This window comes from Eutrema salsugineum, unplaced genomic scaffold (genome assembly GCF_000478725.1).
Source record: "Eutrema salsugineum unplaced genomic scaffold, Eutsalg1_0 scaffold_2, whole genome shotgun sequence".
NCBI classification, from domain to species: Eukaryota; Viridiplantae; Streptophyta; class Magnoliopsida; order Brassicales; family Brassicaceae; genus Eutrema; species Eutrema salsugineum.
In genome coordinates, this window is record NW_006256829.1 from 4922399 (window position 1) to 4939219 (window position 16821).

General features: G+C 39.4%; 5 protein-coding genes across 5 annotated transcripts; 4 read left to right on the top strand and 1 right to left on the bottom strand.

Annotated features, from left to right (window-relative positions):
- Positions 1-1960: 1960 nt before the first annotated feature.
- On the bottom strand, positions 1961-6802 carry LOC18018236 (alpha-mannosidase 2). The gene is made up of 4 exons (XM_006399953.2): positions 6118-6802; positions 5668-5817; positions 5515-5547; positions 1961-5033 (listed from the first exon to the last, which is right to left on the bottom strand). Exons 1-4 carry the CDS (start codon positions 6688-6690, stop codon positions 2271-2273), a joined length of 3519 nt encoding a protein of 1172 aa, XP_006400016.1. The 5' UTR covers positions 6691-6802; the 3' UTR covers positions 1961-2270.
- Positions 6803-7490: 688 nt separating this feature from the next.
- On the top strand, positions 7491-10200 carry LOC18018237 (E2F transcription factor-like E2FD). Its single transcript, XM_006399954.2, has 11 exons — positions 7491-7642; positions 7762-7829; positions 7998-8050; positions 8131-8208; positions 8304-8360; positions 8459-8537; positions 8797-8864; positions 8955-9027; positions 9120-9181; positions 9295-9673; positions 9821-10200. The coding sequence occupies exons 1-11, from the start codon at positions 7578-7580 to the stop codon at positions 9889-9891; spliced, it is 1053 nt and encodes a 350-aa protein (XP_006400017.1). The 5' UTR covers positions 7491-7577; the 3' UTR covers positions 9892-10200.
- A 384-nt stretch (positions 10201-10584) lies between these two features.
- On the top strand, positions 10585-12396 carry LOC18018238. Its single transcript, XM_006399955.2, has 5 exons — positions 10585-11079; positions 11218-11470; positions 11745-11843; positions 11922-12124; positions 12211-12396. The coding sequence occupies exons 1-5, from the start codon at positions 10655-10657 to the stop codon at positions 12284-12286; spliced, it is 1056 nt and encodes a 351-aa protein (XP_006400018.1). The 5' UTR covers positions 10585-10654; the 3' UTR covers positions 12287-12396.
- Positions 12397-13340: 944 nt separating this feature from the next.
- Positions 13341-14372, top strand: LOC18018239 (caffeoylshikimate esterase). The gene has a single exon (XM_006399956.2). It carries the CDS (start codon positions 13341-13343, stop codon positions 14304-14306), a length of 966 nt encoding a protein of 321 aa, XP_006400019.1. The 3' UTR covers positions 14307-14372.
- A 169-nt stretch (positions 14373-14541) lies between these two features.
- LOC18018240 (FK506-binding protein 5) lies at positions 14542-16269 on the top strand. Its single transcript, XM_024156866.1, has one exon. The coding sequence runs from the start codon at positions 14542-14544 to the stop codon at positions 16267-16269; it is 1728 nt and encodes a 575-aa protein (XP_024012634.1).
- The last annotated feature ends 552 nt before the right edge of the window (positions 16270-16821 follow it).

The window sequence follows — 16821 nt, forward strand, 5'->3', positions numbered from 1 at the left end:
TGATGTAATGATAAATACTGTAAATCATCTCTCCGTCCGTATTATTGTCTACTCAGACCCAGAATCAAACAATCTTACGATCGAGTTACCATTGATTTGGGACCAAACCAAAAATGTATACATTTGTAGAGAAGAAATATTGCAACTAACGTAATTACTTTTTTTTTTAAAATTATTCTGGCTATTTTGTTTAACAGTTATTTTTGGTAATAAAAATAAAACTATAATAAAAGGGTGAATTTGAAAAGTATTTATATAAAAGGCGATAAATGTATTGGTTTTCATAAAAAAAAATTATTTCGAAGAAAAATCGTGACATTAATAGTTAGAAGAATTGTCACTGTAGAATATGTTCTTTGATTTGAAGCATCATATATATCGATGATTTCATGATAATTATGAATAAATTTGATTTATTTTCTTGCAAAACTTCGGACAGGGAAATTTGGTGACTCCTTGACTCCTTGTCCTAGAGGCCATGGGAGAGACGAGTGAGTGTGTTTTGTGTCTAGGTTACTTTGATGATAATATTCAATTCTAGAGCATCAAAGTCATAGAGGGTTTAAAACCAAACAAAAGTTAGATCAAGTTCTAGACCATGCATGGGTTTGTGGTTACGAATTAATCTTCTTTTTCTCACAAAAAACTATCTATAATAAAACCATTTCGTGGTCTTGGGAAGCCAACAATCAATTCTTCATTTATATTATAGACATCTTTCCATTTCACAAAAGTATTCATGTTAAGTATTTCATCTTTCAACACAACAATAACAAAAAGTTGGTGAATATATGCTGTTTGTGTCTGGTTTAAACGCGATCTATAAAACTATGTATGGATATCTTCATTCAAGAAAACTCTAACTCCAACTCTAATTCTAAAACTGTTTTTTCTGCTAAAGTAATGAAATTATAATTTATCTTATCGCAAGAAAAGGTTAGGAATTAGTCCATTTATAAGCGTTGTAACGGTTGCATTTGATTCATCATTGTTCTTGCTATTTCTTTTGCTTTTAAAAACAATATGTGGCAATGAACCTCTCAAACCTAATTTTGCATATAATTTATTTCATCAATAATTTTTATGGATGAATCTAGATAAGTAATCGATAAAAATTATTATGGGGGAACAATTACATCACAAAACTAGAGAATCAAGAAGAATAAAAAACACATAGTTTTTAGAGATATACGAGGGAAGTGAAAGAACCTTGCGGTCCTTGCCAATAGAATGTTTTGTACCTATGTGCTTCCGTTCCTCGTTAATTTACTCGTGCACTTTGTTTAATTTAACTTCAAGCGAATGACATGACGACACTAATACGAATGAGTTGATATCCGTACTTGTATGTTTTCGCAATTAAATAGTAGCCCTAATGTAAACATAAGATCACATGTAATGACGTAATCCCCTCAAAATTTATGTTACATATAGTCATATAGACATCAATTAATCTTCTTCTTAGAACAAAAATGAATTAATCAAGCCGGCTTGCTTTGGCTGGGATCGAACAATCAATCTCTTCTGGTTTTCGGTTTGGTTTTTAGTTTATTTAATGAAACATCAAAGCAGCAACAAAATTAAATTTTATTTACTCCGGTTTAATACGGTGTTGATTTGTTTTTTTTTTTTAATTTAGAAAAAGTATATTAGTTCATAGAAAAGTTTATAAAGAATGTGTTAAATCTGTTAGATTATTTTTCGGTTCAGTTTGAATTTATTTTTCTCTAGATCGATTTTTCCTACGCGAATCGATTTAACCGGCTTAGACATCTCTTGTCATGTACATAACTTTTTGCACTTAGCGTTCTGCATGAACGAACAATACTCTTTCTACAATTTTTCATAATAGGGTCAACAATATTCCTTTAATTCGTTCGAATATATATTAACGTTCATAGCAAAAAAAAAAAAAAAAAAAAATCGTTCGAATATTTTTTTTGTTTCCTTAGTCCCTAACTTACCATGTCTTTTAGACCCCAATTCAATCAAACGTGTATAACATAGTTATATACACAACAACATATTAACCACAGGCAAAATGGTAAAACTAGTTAATCACTCTTGTTTCAAAAAAAGAAAGAATGTAACTGAGGTCATACAGTAGTTTTACATGGACACAAAGGCTTCAGCTTCTACTCTCTTTTCTTACAGTTAACGTTTCCCGCACGGCCTTATTGAGCAAGAAGCCGATTCTGAGCCCAACCTCTTAGTCAACGACCTCCTGAGGCCGCACCAGCCAATAGTCAACGCTCAGTCTTGACGTGTTTTCACTTGTGAGGTCGTAGTTCAAGCTTATAAGCTCGTATTTCCATGGGAGAGATCGAGACACGTCCTTCCCGGGGCGTTGAACCATCTCGAGGCAGCTCTTGTTCGTCGTACCCGAGAATCTCCATGTCTTCTTGCAAGAGATTCAATGAAGTTGGTTTTACCTTTGTGGCTGCAAGATCTTTGAACATGTCGGAAAAGTTCACTGGTTCATTAGCCACGCTCGTGCAGTTTGCTCTTCTTCCTTTATGGCAATAAGCTGAGTCCCAAGCTCGTCTGTTGAGGATAAGAGCGAACCTCGGATTCTCTTCTTCTAATTGCTGAGAGTATTTTGATGGACGCGGAACCTTGAAATTCACGATGTGGAGGTCACACGGTAGCGGTTTGGCTAAAGGAGCAAAGGAACCGTATTGCGGAACACGCACGGATATGTCTTGCGGTTTCTTGGCGATGAATGTGTTTATCGGATAGTTCAAGTGCGCACCTACGAGGTGTGAGAGAAGCGATGGGTTCCTCGGGTTAGCGTTGGAAACAAAGTCCGATTGAGAAATGTTTGATTCCGCAAGAAGGTGAAAAACCACGGTCATTGCTCGGTTATCCATCACGCCTTGCCCAAGACCACGTCCGTCATCGCGGACCAACCGTCTGTCCAGCATAATCTCCAACCAACCATCTTTAAGGCTTGCAACTCCGAGAGATTGGCGAGAGTGCACAGAGAATCTCTGACCGTTGGATCCTTGGATAAATGCAAGAGATGGCATCGGGTAGTAGTTTCCTTGAAGAGGGATCTTATCATAAGTTTCTCTCCTGCTCATTTGGAAACCGTTGAGATCTGAATAGAAGACCTTCTTGTTGTCAACATCAGTCTTGTATCGGACAATTAATTCCTGGTCATCAAAATCCTCACCGAGAAGCTCAACATGATATTCCATCTCAACCACTAGATCCTGAAGCGTATTACCTCCAGTGTAAACTCGAGTGCTGTGCGAGATAGGCGATTTCTCCCATGTGGTTTTAGGGTACGAGAAGACTTCTTGGACCAGCAGTCCCTCGGAGGTGACTAGATGTCCACCGGATTGAACAATCGGTTGCGCTTGACCTTTTGGTTTGAACAGGTAAGCTCCACTATCTGGACTAGAATACATACCAATCTCTTCTCTCACGACAGCCTCTGTTCCGTTTCTATGGGCTATCTTCTGGAGTAATCCCTTCTTAACATCAAACACGAGAGTCTGATGTTCATTTCGGATCTCAGTCATGTCGCTGTCCAGTTTTGAGCAGGAATATGGAGAGGGGCAAGGAAATGGGTCGAACTCAGAAGCGTATTTGAGTTTAGACTGTGTAGCTTTCTCGCATTCGACATTCCCGTTTGCAATGTAATACGTTGTCAGACCAAGAGCTGGAATGGAAGCTTTCCAGGAAAGGCGATGTCTGCCGGTGAATAGTTTGGTTTTGTCATGCTGCACTTCGGGAGAAATTTGGCTAGGGACACAAGTCCAGTTTGAGTCTAGAACCGAGATTTCAGCGCGGTTAACAAGGACAGTAACTACCTCCTCTCTCGTCTGTTCCGATGGGTTGAAGAGTATAACTGTGTGCGAATTTCCTTCACGCGCAGCAATTGGTTTGTGAACCGGCCGAGCATCATACTTGGATCTCACTTGCTCTGCCTCGAAAAACGCTGGGGACTGATCAGATTTTTCTTTCTCGTGGCGGACTCTAAGAAGAGCTTCGATTGCTTTAGACATAAAGATCTGAAGATCTTGCAATGAAGTATGCATCCGGGTGCCGTAATCTTGTACCACATGATCCTTGGCAGTTCCAGTTACCCCATCATGGTGCTGGAAAAGAGCTAGATTCCTTCTTGCAGCAGTTAACTTATACGCAAAACTTGTCGGAAATTTCTCACACTGAACTCTATGGCAATATCCTAGGAGAAATGACATCATGATCTCAGCTCCACGAAGGGTATGCTCGAGCACACGATCAACAGCTTTGAAGAAAGGCCTTGAAACATAATAACCACTCCAATAGTCCTGTTGTCGATCTGCATATGTAAAGAAGTCACCTGACAGAGAGGGGAAACCAACAACCTGACCAGAGCCAACCTCACCAGGAAGAGAGTAATTTACTCTGTCCGCTTCTTCTCGGAGTGTTCTGAAATAATCCTCCAAAGTACCGAACTTTGCCTCTGCATTTAGACTAGGATTAGAGTTGATGTGATCAAACAAAAGCTGGTAGTTACGGAACTGAGCCTCGGCTTCATCAATACTGATGAACCGAAAATCATCTCCCAGAGGTATAAGAAGGGTATTTGTTCGATAAAGGGTGGATTTTTTCCTGTATTGATCCAGAAGCTTTAGTGCCCTCTCCTGTACATTTTCTTGTGTGGTCTCCACTGGGTGCTTTCCCCATGGACAAAGTTCATATTTAAATCCCCGCATCCGAGCAAAATCAAACTGACAGCAAATCGCAGGCTCTGGCCCACAAGTGTGTGGGATATCGTATGAATAAAAAGGCATCATATGAACAAAAATATCAGTTGTTTCCATAGCATCCCAACTCTGACGCCAAATATATTCCAGATTCTTATGCAGGGCAAGGTCTTTCTTAAGCTCATAATGAGTCCTCTGAATAAGCATGTTTTCGAAACCCATACGACGAAGGAGGTAAGCCATGGTTGATGAGTAGCCAAATGGGTCTATGGCCCAAGAATTCTTAGGAATAACCCCAATTGTGTCATTCAGCCACATATTACCTTCTGCGATCTGCAGAAGAAATGATCAAGTACAAAATCAGATACAAGGGTCCCCAGTATATAAAAAAAATGATTTACACTCAGAAAAGCCTGGAATAACTCCTGCAAGAATGTTTACCCAAAAAGGAAAAAACATATGATAGGAACACAATGCAACAGGAGGCAAGTTACCTAGCTTTTGATTCTCTAGCGAATCGATATTCTAACACCATATGCTCTTATTTACACAACTAAAAAAGAGGGGTTTCAGCTCAAAGGAGGTATTAGGTAATGCTGAGCTATAACTGACCAAATCTGACATAAGAAATAAAAAAAAAAAATGGCCAGCACAGAAACCGAAACATTAAGTGTAAACGCAGTAATCATTGTCATCGTCAAATTTCTAAAACAAACAGTAATCATCATCTTTGTTTCAATCAAAGTCAAATTTCTAAAAACAAAGTAGAGAAATTAAGTGCATAGATTGCAAAGTCGAGAGTTGCAGGATATACCTGTTCAATAATAGCAAAGTAATGTGAATTAGCCTGCACAGAACATAAAAGAAGAAACTTAGCTCATATCAACCAGAACACTCGCTATCAGCCTAAGAATGGCATGTGACTAAACAACCCATTTTTTTTTAATCAAACATGTTAGAAACATACCTCATCATTCATAACCCAGCCACCTCCAACGATTTCTAGCTGCCCATTCTTGATCAAGTTACTCAAAGCTTCTTGTTTATTGGGTGAAGCGTCTCTCCACCATCTCTCCAGATATGACATCTCTTCCCATATAAACTTTCTTCTAGAATCCTATTACACAGATTAAAAAGCCAAAAAAAAACAAACCCCACACAGATCAGATTCTAGCTAGATGTGATACAAAATGCATATGCAGAAAAAACAAGGTTAAGAAATCGGTTTCAACACGAACGCAAAAAAGAAAAAAAAAAAAAAAAGGAACCCAGAAAAGCAGCTGGTTAAAATTTCAATGCGATTCACGCTTTAGAGTCTAGTGACGTCACTAGAAATTTCGGGCACTGAGATTATTGTTCACGGAGAAATCATGATGAGAAATCAAACCCAAAAGCAAACATCGAAGAATTTCGTCACCTTGGATAAAGTCTCAACGATCGTGTCGAGAATATGCCTCGACTGCCTTTGGTAGTACTCTTCCACCGTCAGCTTCCATCCAGGATCGTTATGCGAGTGAGGCACTACGATGATTTTCAGCTTCTCCTTCTCCCACTCATCGCCTTTGTACGTCACTTGCCAACCCTGCTTCCACGGACCACCGTCTACATCCAGAAACTCAATCCTATCGTACAGATCCTTAGTAGTGATATCCACGACGGCGCCGGATGCGGAATCGTTCACAGGTCGCCGGTTAATGTTCTTTCGCGGCTTCACGATCCGGTTGGATCTGGAGCCAAGGAACCGGGAGGAGATCGGTCCTGGCACGCCGAAGTGGAAGAGCGTAAGGAAGAAGAAGAGGAGCGAGATGACGAGAGCGATGACGAAGAAGTTGGCAAAGAAGAAATTGATAAGAAGCGTGCGTTTTCGAGGTTTCCGATTGATCGCTAATTTCGACTTCGATAAGGCAGTCGGGAGAAGCGATTGGCCCCAACCACCTCCGCCGCCGCCGGAAGCACGGCGGGTGTTGCCGATGTAGGAGGAGAAGGGCATGTCTCTGTCTCCTCCTCGGGAATTCCAAAGTCTTTTCCTACTCTAGACACTGAACTACGTCGTTTTTTGCCTGAACTTTTTTTTTTATTCTTCCGGCTCTGATTTTTTTTCTTCTTCAAGTGGACGATCTTTTTCAGATTCGATGGACTTTTCTTCTGGATTGGTGTTGGGTTTTACTTTAATTTTGAGTAATCGTCAGTGGTATTATTGTCTTTTCACGCATGAGCTCTACATTTTTTTTTTACTTATAAATGACTTGAATGGTGTGTCATTTAGACGGCGGGAAAGCAGCCGGTGTGCGGTTCTCATATCTATGCATGCGTGAGTAAAATTGTGAATTCCATAAATTGACTAATCAAGAAGGATGTTTAATCTCATAACTATGCATGCGTTAGTTCATAGTTTAACAATTTAATCTCACCATATTAGGATTTAGGAAGGATGTTTCACCATGAAAGGTGATAGATATCATAGATTACAATTCGTTTTCAAAATCTAAGAAAGGTACTTGATTAAAAACCATGCCACTTTAATTTTTGGAGGTTTTTTTTTTCTCTCGAGCAATAGAAACCAATGATCTGTGAGGATTTCCCAAACACAGGCTTTACAAAATAACTTGAAAGTTATCTAAATATATGTATCGCGGGAAATCATCGTAAGTAAAAAAGTAAAAACAAGCAAAATTCAACCTTCAAAACACAGTGGCATATAACCGGGCAATAGTATAATTTGAAAAGCCCCCGCCTAACACAATTTGGTTTCCGAGGTCACAACAAAGCCCATATCCAAACACACCCCTCTCTCTCCCTCTTCTCTCTCTTTCTCTCTCGCTCTCGTCGGATATTTTACTTTTGCTCGGGAAATATCTTTTCTTGTTTACAGAAGAAATGGATTCTCTCGGTCGGCAGTCTTACAGCCGGAAGGAGAAATCTCTCGGTGTTTTAGTCTCCAAGTAAGTACTGTATCTCTCTCTCAAGCATTTACGATTCTCGAGATTTTATTTCCTTTAATCTATTTCACGTTTTTAGTGGGATTTATCTTCTTCTCTAATTATGTTTCTGTTTAATCCAGTTTCCTGAAACTGTATAACCGAGACGACGTTGATCTGATTGGGCTCGACGATGCCGCCGGGAAATTAGGTGATTCTTTCCCCCTCCCTGATTTTGTCTTCTCAAAGCTCGATTGGTTTTTCAGAAACCGGAATATAGGAAGACGAGGGAAAAAAAAATACTATGCGAATTCAATAGTTACAATAATGCTTGATGCTAATTTATTCGCCTAATTTTTGTTGAAATCTCGAATTGCAGGAGTTGAACGCCGGCGTATATATGATGTGGTTAATATATTGGAGAGCATTGGGGTAAGATTTAATGTTGCTGATGTTATCCTGTTTGATAGATTTGAGCTGATTAGTTATTGTGGTGTTGCGTTTTCACGCAGCTTGTAGCAAGAAGAGGGAAGAATCAGTATTCGTGGAAAGGCTTTGGACAACTTCCCCGTGCTCTAAGTGAACTAAAAGTACTTAACGAATTTGCAATTTTATCTTTCCCTTCTAGCATCAGGATTGTGTGCTTGAGAAGGGTTTTTTGAGTTTTTGACTCTTTTGTTCACAGGATGAAGGAATGCGAGAGAAGTTTGGCATCATTCCATGCGTGACCAAGTCAGAGATGGTAAGTCCATATTCCTATTCTCTGTAATGTTGATTCTTTTGGCTACTTGTCCTTAGAATTTCAAGCTCATCGTGGTCCTTGAATTCAATGTTGAATAGGTCTTATATGACCAAGTTAGAGAAGAACCTTTGAAGTTAACTCCTGATGATCAAGAAAACTCGCCATCCCCAAAACTTGGTAATGTCATATGTCGGAACATCATTGTTTAGTCAAGGACTGACTATTTCTCTATGTATTTTTTCTATTTACTCCAGCTGAAACCACCTTAGACGTACTTTCAATCTAGAATCTGATAGGAATGAAAGCAAGTCCTTGGTAGTGATTTTGCATAAGAATGCTCTCTTTCGTAAATTTTTCCAGGAGGATTTGTGTTTGTGATTACAGCTGAAAGCTAACTAGCCTAACTTTCTTTGCTTTTTTCTCTTTTTGTTTTCAGACAGCAAGAAGGAGAAGTCTCTCTGGGTTCTTGCACAGAACTTTGTGAAGCTTTTTCTATGCTCTGATGTAAGTGAATAAGTGATATTACATCTCTCTAAACAACTTTAACAATTTTCCAATTAATTGACACCTCTCTTGTTGCTTCCATCACATTAGGATGATCTGATAACACTTGATGGCGCTACAAAAGCATTGTTGAATGTATCTCAGGATCCCATGAATATGAGAAGTAATCCTAATACGTTCCTTGAATTTTTTCTGATCTCGGATTGTTACATACAGAAGCAATAACTAAACCCCATTTCTGTAAACTCGCTGCAGCTAAAGTTAGACGCCTTTACGACATTGCAAATGTGTTTTCCTCGATGAATTTAATAGAAAAGGTACCAAATACTATAGGAGTTTGTTCCTAAGCCAATACAATATGTCCGATCTTGGATATTCCAATCTCTCATCATCTCTTTTTTTTGTTTTCATTTTCATACAATACTTGCAGACTCATATCCCAGAGACTAGGAAACCGGCGTATAGGTGGTTGGGAGCCAAAGCCATATCCGAAAGCAGATTCCTTACTGCCCCTGCAACCCTATGTGATCGTAATGAGCCTAAAAAGCGGGTATTCGGGACCGAGATCACAAACTTTAACGCAAAGAGAAACAAAACAGATTGTTCTAAAGACTCCAAGCATTACGGAAATCAAAACACATGCAGTGTCATCAAGCAAGAACAATGTGATTCGAAACCAGCAGAGAAGAGCTTTGTGGTCGGAACCGGAGGTGCTTCTAAGAAGAACAATGTAGAAAACAACCATAACCAAAGACTTGAAGATCTTGAGACCCTTTCTTCTACCCACAAGCTACAGTATTGCAATCATGGTATAAACTGAAAACACCATTCTTCTCCACTTATAATATGTCAAAATTCTGCTACCTGGGAGATTCTTGAGTTTGAGCGTATATTTTTTTTTTCTTTACACTTATCATCTGTGGGGATTTATTACAAGTCAAATCTTTCATGAACAGAGTTAATTGGTCTGCTTGGGCACTACACAGAGACATGGAGGTCATGGCATGCAGAGTTTGATCGGAAATGACTTAACCAGGTAGATTTTTCTTGCGGCGTTACTACAACTATTTGATGGATGCCAAATTTTGCTGCTGTTTCGGCTCAGTTACAGAATTACTCGTACAACAGAGAACATTACTCGCAGATCAGAGCTTTATGTTGTGATCTTTGTAGAAGAAAATCAAAATAACTTAAAGCAGCTAATCGATTAATTTTCTAGCGCTTCTCATTGTTCCAAGTCAAAACCATAAGCGCCCAATCCAGTTTTCGAAACGATATCAGTTTTGCAACCACCGTGAATTAAAATTATCTCTGTTGAAAGAAATTTTGAAAAAGCTCAAAAACATTAATCAATTATTTTGTAGTTTGGCATGTTTCGATTTTTTAATGCAGTTTGTTCTGCTTTAAACAATCTGAAATCAAAATCGGTTTAGTTTTTACATCACTTATTTACTACACTCGCAGTAGAAAATTTCTGTAAAGTGTCAATTTCATTATTAACCCGAAAAAGGATGAGTTTCCAACTTTCCATTAGTCGACCAAACACGACAAAAGACCAAAATCTAGTTTAGTGGGCTCATTATAAACGAACGAAGGGAGATTTTTCTTATATTTTTTCATGTAAACAAAACAAAAAAATTAAAAAAAATTGTAATTATCTAAAAAAAAAATCTCTATATGAATATTAAGGAAACATTTAAAAACAAAAAGATTCTTCGATAGCCAACGCATATCACGCAGCCACACAGCGGAGAGAGAAAAGAGAGGGGAGAGCTCGAGACGCTAATTTAATGGCGGCCACATCAGCTCGAGCCTTCATGCTCTTTCGTGTAACGGACGTGTCACGGAAGAAGCTAATCCTTCACCAACCGCCACCGTCTTCTCCTCGCCGGTTACCGCGAGCTCCGAACCGTGCGGTGTCTTCTGCTGTAATTAGCTGTCTCAGCGGAGGCGGAGTTTCCTCCGACGATTCATACGTATCTACTCGTCGCTCGAAGCTGGACCGAGGTTTCGCTGTGATCGCGAATTTGGTGAATCGGATCCAGCCTCTTGATACCTCCGTCATCTCCAAAAGCTTATCCGATTCGGCCAAGGATTCGATGAAGCAGACGATATCGTCTATGCTCGGACTCCTTCCTTCAGATCAGTTCTCCGTCTCCGTCACCATCTCCGAGCAGCCTTTGTATCGCCTCCTTATTTCTTCCATCATCACCGGGTAAACCATCCTGATTTTTGATCTCTCTATCTCACTATCCTCGTCTGAAACACTGGGAATTTTGTTGATCTCTGTTCGTGTACTGCGAATTTAGCGATTTGCTTCATCTGTTTGGTGTTTTTCGTGTCGTGGTTTTAGGTATACGTTGTGGAATGCAGAGTATCGTGTATCACTGACGAGGAACTTCGATATACCGATTGATCCTAGAAAGGAGGAGGATCAATCTTCGGAAGATAATGTCAGATTTGGATCAGAGAAGGGAGTGAGTGAGGGTTTAGGGAATTGTGTTGAGGAGTTAGAGAGTATGAGTCCTCAGGTGTTCGGAGACTTATCACCGGAAGCGTTGAGTTATATTCAGCATTTGCAGTCTGAGTTATCTAGCATGAAAGAGGTAATGTCAAAGTCGTGTTTATGTTTCTCACTTTTCGTTTCCTGAAATATCAAAGCTGTGATTAGTATAGTTTTTAAGAAATTTAGTGGAATATTGGCTCTAGTCGAAGTAATGTCCGTAATCGAAATAGCACTGAGGGCTTGTGAAGTTCTTTGTCTCTAACCATCCTTGTGTACATTGGTCAAGTCTGATTCTGTTTCCATGAAAGATGGTTGATCATTGGTTTGATACTTTTAAGCTCTAATACTTGTTTGGTTCCTAATCTATATTTCAGGAGCTAGATTCACAAAAGAAGAAAGCTTTACAGATAGAATGTGAGAAAGGAAACAAGAACGATTTGTTGGAGTATTTGCGTTCCCTAGATCCTGAAATGGTACTAAGCGTTGAGGTTTGTTTTGTTCTCATTCTCAGTCCCAAGATATATGTCTGACGATTACAATCATACTGACAGGTGACGGAGTTATCTCAACTATCTTCACCAGAAGTGGAAGAAATCGTGAGCCAACTTGTCCAAAACGTTATACAGAGGATCTTCGAAGACCAGACTACTTCAGCGTTCATGCAAGACTCTGTCATAAGGGTTACAGAAGGTGGTGATGGAACTGGGAGAAAAGTAGACGCTTCCAGGGATTATCTTGCAAAGCTCCTTTTCTGGTAACTCTAACTTCTCTTACCGATTTTTATACATAAATCAAAACAGAGCTTGTTGTTAATCTTATCGATGGTCTATTTCATTTCAGGTGCATGCTATTGGGACATCATTTAAGAGGTTTGGAGAATAGATTACATCTCAGCTGTGTTGTTGGGTTACTGTAAAATCAAAGAATCAGAAAAGGAGACAAAACAAAAATCACCAATGTATATTCTTCTCCTCTTCCCTCCCATTTTGATTTCTTTAATCTAAGTGTTAAGTTGTAATCAGTCAATGCCCCTGCAATTTTCTACCTCTTTGAGTTCTTCAAATTAGGTTTAATTGTTCAGATAGTGTTAGCTAAACAAAACAAAGTTTACGAACATAGGAAATAAGGATCACTAGAGTAGAAAAAGTGGTTTATAGAGTAGTTTTTGCTTTCAGTGGGAATATAGATCTGTTAAAGGTTATTCAACCAGCAGGATTAGTTTTGGGATATTAATCCGAAATTTTGTGCTTATATATGCATCTTCATTATGCTATATACTGCGTAAGGAGACGTCTACCTAGATAAGCGTCTTCAAATAGATCGTATTGCTATTTGTGTATCATTGCTATAACCTTATTCATTAATTTGTTATAATTAATAATTTAATTGACTGTTTATACTGTTGTTCTTCAAGTAGGTGTAGACTACATATTCGAATCTCTCACGTGTACTCATTTCACCAACCCCTTAATGATAATTACACCTTTAGAATATCTATCTCATTCTAGGGCAAGTATGATCAATCGGGTTTGAGATCAGAAGAATAACAACAATTAATCAAAGTAAATTTAATTTAACACGGAACTGTTTATTACTTTTTAAGCTCAAATTTGGAGTATAGAAAGAATATTTTCAAAAACTGTATAAAAAAAGCTTGATTCTTTTTGTATAATTTGTATGAGTCAACTCCGATTATGACATTCAGCAAAATGTTATCGGTTTTGAGGTTGGTTTCTTAATTCCATCTGGTTGGACTGAACTTAGAAAGTAGGTGTGGGAAAATAGGTAGAACTTGAGAAAAGACAAAAAAGAAAAGAAGAAAATATTAAGAACACGAAATCGAAAAAACAGCAGTAGTTAGTTTGTCACACAAGAAGCATTGGCCTCTGTTTTTATTTCTGGAATTGTCCTTTTTAACACTGTTTTATGTGTTACTTCAAATATACGAATTTATAAAAAAAAAATACAGTATGGGACTCCACCCAGTCTCAGAGGCTAACACCTCGAGCCCATTCGGCTCTCTCTCCGCCGCCGAATTCTACTCCCGCCACTCCGTCACCCACTCCTCCGCCTACGTCACCAACCCAACCGGCCTCAAACTCTTCACCCAATGGTGGACCCCACTCAACCGACCACCACTGGGCCTCATCGCCGTCGTCCACGGCTTCACCGGCGAATCCAGCTGGTTCCTCCAACTAACCTCCGTCCTCTTCGCCAAATCAGGATTCCTCACCTGCGCCATCGACCACCAAGGCCACGGCTTCTCCGACGGCTTAACCGCTCACATCCCTAACATCAACCTCATCGTCGACGACTGCATCTCCTTCTTCGACGACTTCCGTAACCGTCACTCTTCCTCCTCTTCCCTCCCTTCCTTCCTCTACGCCGAATCTCTCGGCGGCGCAATAGCTCTCTACATTACCCTCCGCCAGAAATCTCACTGGAACGGTCTCATCCTAAGCGGTGCCATGTGCTCCATCAGCCACAAATTCAAACCTCCTTGGCCGTTACAACACCTCTTAACCCTAGCCGCCACTCTCATCCCCACCTGGCGCGTCGTTCCCACTCGCGGCTCCATCGCCGGCGTCTCTTTTAAAGAGCCGTGGAAACGTAAGCTCGCCTTCTCTAACCCTAACAGAACCGTCGGTAGACCTCGCGCCGCCACGGCTTACGAGCTCGTGCGTGTCTGCGAGGATCTTCAGAGCAGATTCGAAGAGGTCGAGGTTCCGTTGATGATCGTACACGGCGGAGATGACGTCGTCTGCGATCCTTCCTCCGTCGAGGAGCTTTACCGGAGATGCAATAGCAGAGACAAGACGATTAAGATCTATCAAGGGATGTGGCACCAGCTGATTGGTGAGTCGGAGAGCGACGTCGATTTGGTTTTCGGTGATATTTTGGATTGGATTCAGAAACGATCTGAAATCCCCGGCTAAAATGTCCAAAGGCTTTTACTTTTCCATATATAATTTGATTAAATCGAATTTCAAAATTTTCTATCAGTAACACAACAAAAAAAGCTCCAAGAATTTCGTATTCAAGATCCTCGAGAAAGAATAGGTCAAAAACTAAAACCCCCAAAATTCTGAAAGAGATGTTATTATTGTTAACTGAAAAGATGAGATTTTTATGAGTTTAATTAATATCTTTGGGATTGCCATTGAATAGAAAATGAAAGATATAATGAAGGAAGTGGAAGGTAAAGTGAAGTTTTCAATGGCGGATTCGACGATAATGTTACTTGTACAACAAGCAATGGACAAAGCACATGAAAAGATCAATACCAAACACGGTCTTCTCCTCCGTCTCAACGCCATATCCATTTTCTACGAGCTCGCTGTGTTACAGCTCGAGAGCTGTCTAAGTTTCGTGAAACAAGAGACCGATAAACTCGAGAGCAACCACGAGGAAGTGGTTCGCGATCTGAGAGAGATCAAAGACAGGCTTCACCACCGTCTCTTAGAGACAGAGCTAGCGATACTTGAGAAAGACAGGGAGTTGTTAGAGAGGTCTGAGAACGAAGAGAGCCTGAGAAACGTGTTGGAGAGTAAAGAAACAGAGTTGGTTCATTTGCAAGATCTTGAGAGGAATAGAAGTCATGATAAGATTGGGGGGTTTATCAAAGAAGATGAGTTTTCAGAGCTGAAAAGCTCCGTTGATCAACAAGTGATGAATCTCAGACAAAAGCTTGAGACAGAGTATAATGAACTGGGAACAGAGGATCCTTCAGGGGTTGATATTGATGTTTTGAAAGGGACAATGGATCTTGCTTTCAACAAGATGCATCACGCGATTTTCTTGTCAGAATTGGGTCCGATGGAGCAGAGTTGGAGATGGTCGATAGAGAGAGATTCAATGGCGTTACTGATAAAAGGTTTCATGAATGGTTTAGAGGAGAAGAAGAAGAGGGTAATGATGGTTGTGAGAGATTATGAATCGGGTTTTAAAGATCAGGTTTGTTCGATTCGTAGGGAGGTAGAGTGTTTAGAATCTCAGATTGATCAGATCATCGTACACAGATCATCTCCTAGATCATGTGTAGCAACAGCAGCAACAACATCATCATCTTCATTAGATTGTGACATTGCTCATGATGATGTTGATAAAGAAGAAGAAGAAAATGAAAAAGAAGAAGAAGATTCAAGCAATTATCCTGTTTCGAAGTTGATTAAGAGCCATGAATCAATAATTAGGAGGAAAAGCGAAGAGCTTGTTCCTCCCAAAATCGAGTCTGTTAAGCGACAGAGGAGCAGCAACATCTCTAGCTCGAAGCGAGGTATTGATGATATCTTTACAGGTCTTGATAGCTTGATGAGTCTTAACACTAAGCTATTCGAACATGTGTTTGATGATGATGATAATTATGATCATGAAGTGGTGATCATGGATGAAAGTTTGGATGATGTTTGGATGAAAATGCAAAATAATAGATCGGTGTATTCAGACAATGTGATAGAGGAGAAAGTGAAAGAAGATGCGGAGATGAGATTTATGATCTTGGAAGATACTTACTTGACTCTTCTCAAAGGTCTATTAGCAGATAACATCACAAACAGTGAAGAGAAAGAAGAACAAGAAGAAGAAGAAGAAGAAGAAATCGAGGGTGAAAAGATGGAATTCGGGTTTAAATGTATGAGTTGTTTAGAGAATTTGAAAAAGGAGAACGATTCTGAGATTCTGCATGAAGATGACGAATTCAGACAAGAACTGGATTGGATAATTGTTACAGAGCTGCTAAGAGAAGCTTCAGAGACTATAGAGACTCATGAAAGAATTGAAGCAAACAATAAAAGGATGATTAAGGAAGAAGGAAACAGAGCTTGCTTGCAAACTTCTCTAGTTTTAGATGATTTTGATTTCAAGATTCAAGAGAAGTTTAAGATGGTAACTTCCAGGTGAGTATAAAAAAGGGTTTTTTAAAAGAAAAAGACAAAAAGCAAACCTTATACTGTATATTGAATCTTGATGATTTTTTGTTTTGTTTATTTCTGGAGGTTACAAGATTTAGAGATAAAAATCCACTCAATAATGGATTGCATTGTGGAGTTAAGACGAAAAGAATCAGTTTATAGAAAAGCTTTCCTTCTTAGGTCTGAGAATCTCAGAAAGGCAGAAACTGAGGTACACCAGTTTGTGATTTCATAATTATGAGAAACTTTATGAACAGTTTCGGCTTTGATCATAAGAAACCAAAAACAAAAAAAAAATGGCAGGTTGATCTTCTTGGGGATCAAGTAGATTCGCTTGTGAAGCTTCTCCAGAAAACACTTTGGACATTTCATCAACATCCATTGCTTCTCAGCAATCACTCAGATGTAAGTTAACCTCTCTTTTGTTTCAAAGTTGATTGTTTCACAAGTAATCTCTCTGTCTAGAAAATCTGCATTTTCTTTGGGTCTTTTGTTTTGTTGTTTTCAGATATCAGATATCTCGAAGATGATCAAGAAAGAG

Excerpts from the sequence above, each read along its gene's own strand:
- LOC18018236 (XM_006399953.2), bottom strand. The coding sequence starts at position 6,690 with ATGCCCTTCTCCTCCTACATCGGCAACACCCGCCGTGCTTCCGGCGGC. Across the intron at positions 5,818-6,117 it reads TCGTTGAGACTTTATCCAAG|GATTCTAGAAGAAAGTTTAT; the intron begins GTGACGAAATTC and ends TCTGTGTAATAG. Across the intron at positions 5,034-5,514 it reads ACTTTGCTATTATTGAACAG|ATCGCAGAAGGTAATATGTG; the intron begins GTATATCCTGCA and ends TTTCTTCTGCAG.
- LOC18018237 (XM_006399954.2), top strand. The coding sequence starts at position 7,578 with ATGGATTCTCTCGGTCGGCAGTCTTACAGCCGGAAGGAGAAATCTCTC. Across the intron at positions 8,865-8,954 it reads AGCTTTTTCTATGCTCTGAT|GATGATCTGATAACACTTGA; the intron begins GTAAGTGAATAA and ends CCATCACATTAG. Across the intron at positions 9,674-9,820 it reads GCTACAGTATTGCAATCATG|AGTTAATTGGTCTGCTTGGG; the intron begins GTATAAACTGAA and ends TTTCATGAACAG.
- LOC18018238 (XM_006399955.2), top strand. The coding sequence starts at position 10,655 with ATGGCGGCCACATCAGCTCGAGCCTTCATGCTCTTTCGTGTAACGGAC. Across the intron at positions 11,471-11,744 it reads AGTTATCTAGCATGAAAGAG|GAGCTAGATTCACAAAAGAA; the intron begins GTAATGTCAAAG and ends TCTATATTTCAG. Across the intron at positions 12,125-12,210 it reads CTTGCAAAGCTCCTTTTCTG|GTGCATGCTATTGGGACATC; the intron begins GTAACTCTAACT and ends ATTTCATTTCAG.
- LOC18018239 (XM_006399956.2), top strand. The coding sequence starts at position 13,341 with ATGGGACTCCACCCAGTCTCAGAGGCTAACACCTCGAGCCCATTCGGC.
- LOC18018240 (XM_024156866.1), top strand. The coding sequence starts at position 14,542 with ATGAAAGATATAATGAAGGAAGTGGAAGGTAAAGTGAAGTTTTCAATG.